The sequence below is a fragment of the Poecilia reticulata genome, linkage group LG10 (genome assembly GCF_000633615.1).
Source record: "Poecilia reticulata strain Guanapo linkage group LG10, Guppy_female_1.0+MT, whole genome shotgun sequence".
Taxonomy (NCBI): domain Eukaryota; kingdom Metazoa; phylum Chordata; class Actinopteri; order Cyprinodontiformes; family Poeciliidae; genus Poecilia; species Poecilia reticulata.
Window position 1 is genome coordinate 4,766,190 of NC_024340.1, and position 1,212 is coordinate 4,767,401.

At 56.8% G+C, this 1,212-nt stretch overlaps 1 protein-coding gene across 3 annotated transcripts in view; it reads right to left on the reverse strand.

Annotated features, from left to right (window-relative positions):
* Positions 1 to 1,072, reverse strand: part of LOC103470921 (connector enhancer of kinase suppressor of ras 2) — a 76,484-nt gene extending 75,412 nt beyond the window's left edge. For 2 of the 3 annotated variants that reach the window (XM_008419641.2, XM_008419639.2), the window contains exon 1: positions 522 to 585. In XM_008419641.2, coding sequence (XP_008417863.1) covers positions 522 to 585 — 64 coding nt within the window. Of the gene's footprint in view, positions 1 to 521 lie in introns of all 3 variants that reach the window. The other variant, XM_008419640.2, reaches the window with a different exon arrangement.
* Positions 1,073 to 1,212: the final 140 nt, after the last annotated feature.

The following is a 1,212-nucleotide window of genomic DNA, read 5'->3' on the forward strand; positions in this document are numbered from 1 at the left end:
TGTGTGTGTGTGTGTGTGTGTGTGTGTGTGTGTGTGCGCGAGTGAATGCGTGAGTGAGTGAGTGTGCGCGCGCCACACTCCTGCACATAGCATTCACGGCGCGTGGAGATATGCGCTGGAGGGCATGTGCCAGCGAGTGAAGATGACACATCTCCTCATTCATTGATGAACGCTGCCGCCGTGGTATGGTGATGATGATGGTGATGATGATGGTGATGATGGTGATGATCGCAGCAACAGCAGCAGCTCGTGAGGTTCACTGTGAAACAGGAGCCTCCGCTACAACTGCTCACACCTCTTCATCCGCCGTTTTGTGGCTTTTTTAAATCGTCGGTCACTTCAGCCCCCCACGTTATAGTCCCGCAGCAGTTTTGAGCGCGAGGGAAGCACTCATGCAAAGATTGTGGCCTCCTCACCAACCTACACCAACCTGCACCACCAGGAGCAGCAGCAGCCGCGTCATCATCATTCTATAACCACAAGCAGCGTGGTGCGGCGCAGAGCGTGGCCACCCCGCTTACCTTTCATCCAGTCCAGCACTTGTTTTGGTGTCCATTTACTGATAGGCTCCATAACCAAAGCCATGGTGTCACAGTCTCTCCGAGGTGAGCGGCGCGGGACTGAATGCGGGCGTCATGCAACGACTTGTCGGTCACATCTGGAACGGCTGGATCAGAGGATGGAGGACGAGGAGGTGGAGGAGGAGGAGGAGGAGGAAGGGGGGTAAAAAAAAAGAAGAGAAAAGCCCCTAGCGCGGGTTTATTATCTCCATCGGAGCTCGGCCGCCTGCAGAAACGGTGAACGGGATGCGGTGGTGCAATCCGCACGCGCGCACAAACACGCACGCACACGCTATCTCCCTTCTCTCTCTCTCTCTCTCTCTCCCTCCCACCTCTATGGTTCTCTGTCTCTCTCTCTCTGTCTCTCTCTCTCTCTCTGTCTCTCTCTCTCTCTGTCTCTCTCTCTCTCTCGTGCCTTCCCGCCAGCAGCCCCGCGCGCTCTGTGAGAAGTGAATTCGGAGGGGCTGCGCGAAGAGACGGAGAGACCCCTCCCCGCCCCTCTACTCCTCCCGCCCGCCTCGCTGCAGCATCACGAGGGGCACCACGCATAATACGGAATGGTGCAACGCACACCATACAGGGAGGATCTCTCTACCCCCCTCTAACCTCCCCTCCCTCCTCTCTCTCTCATACACACACACACACACACACA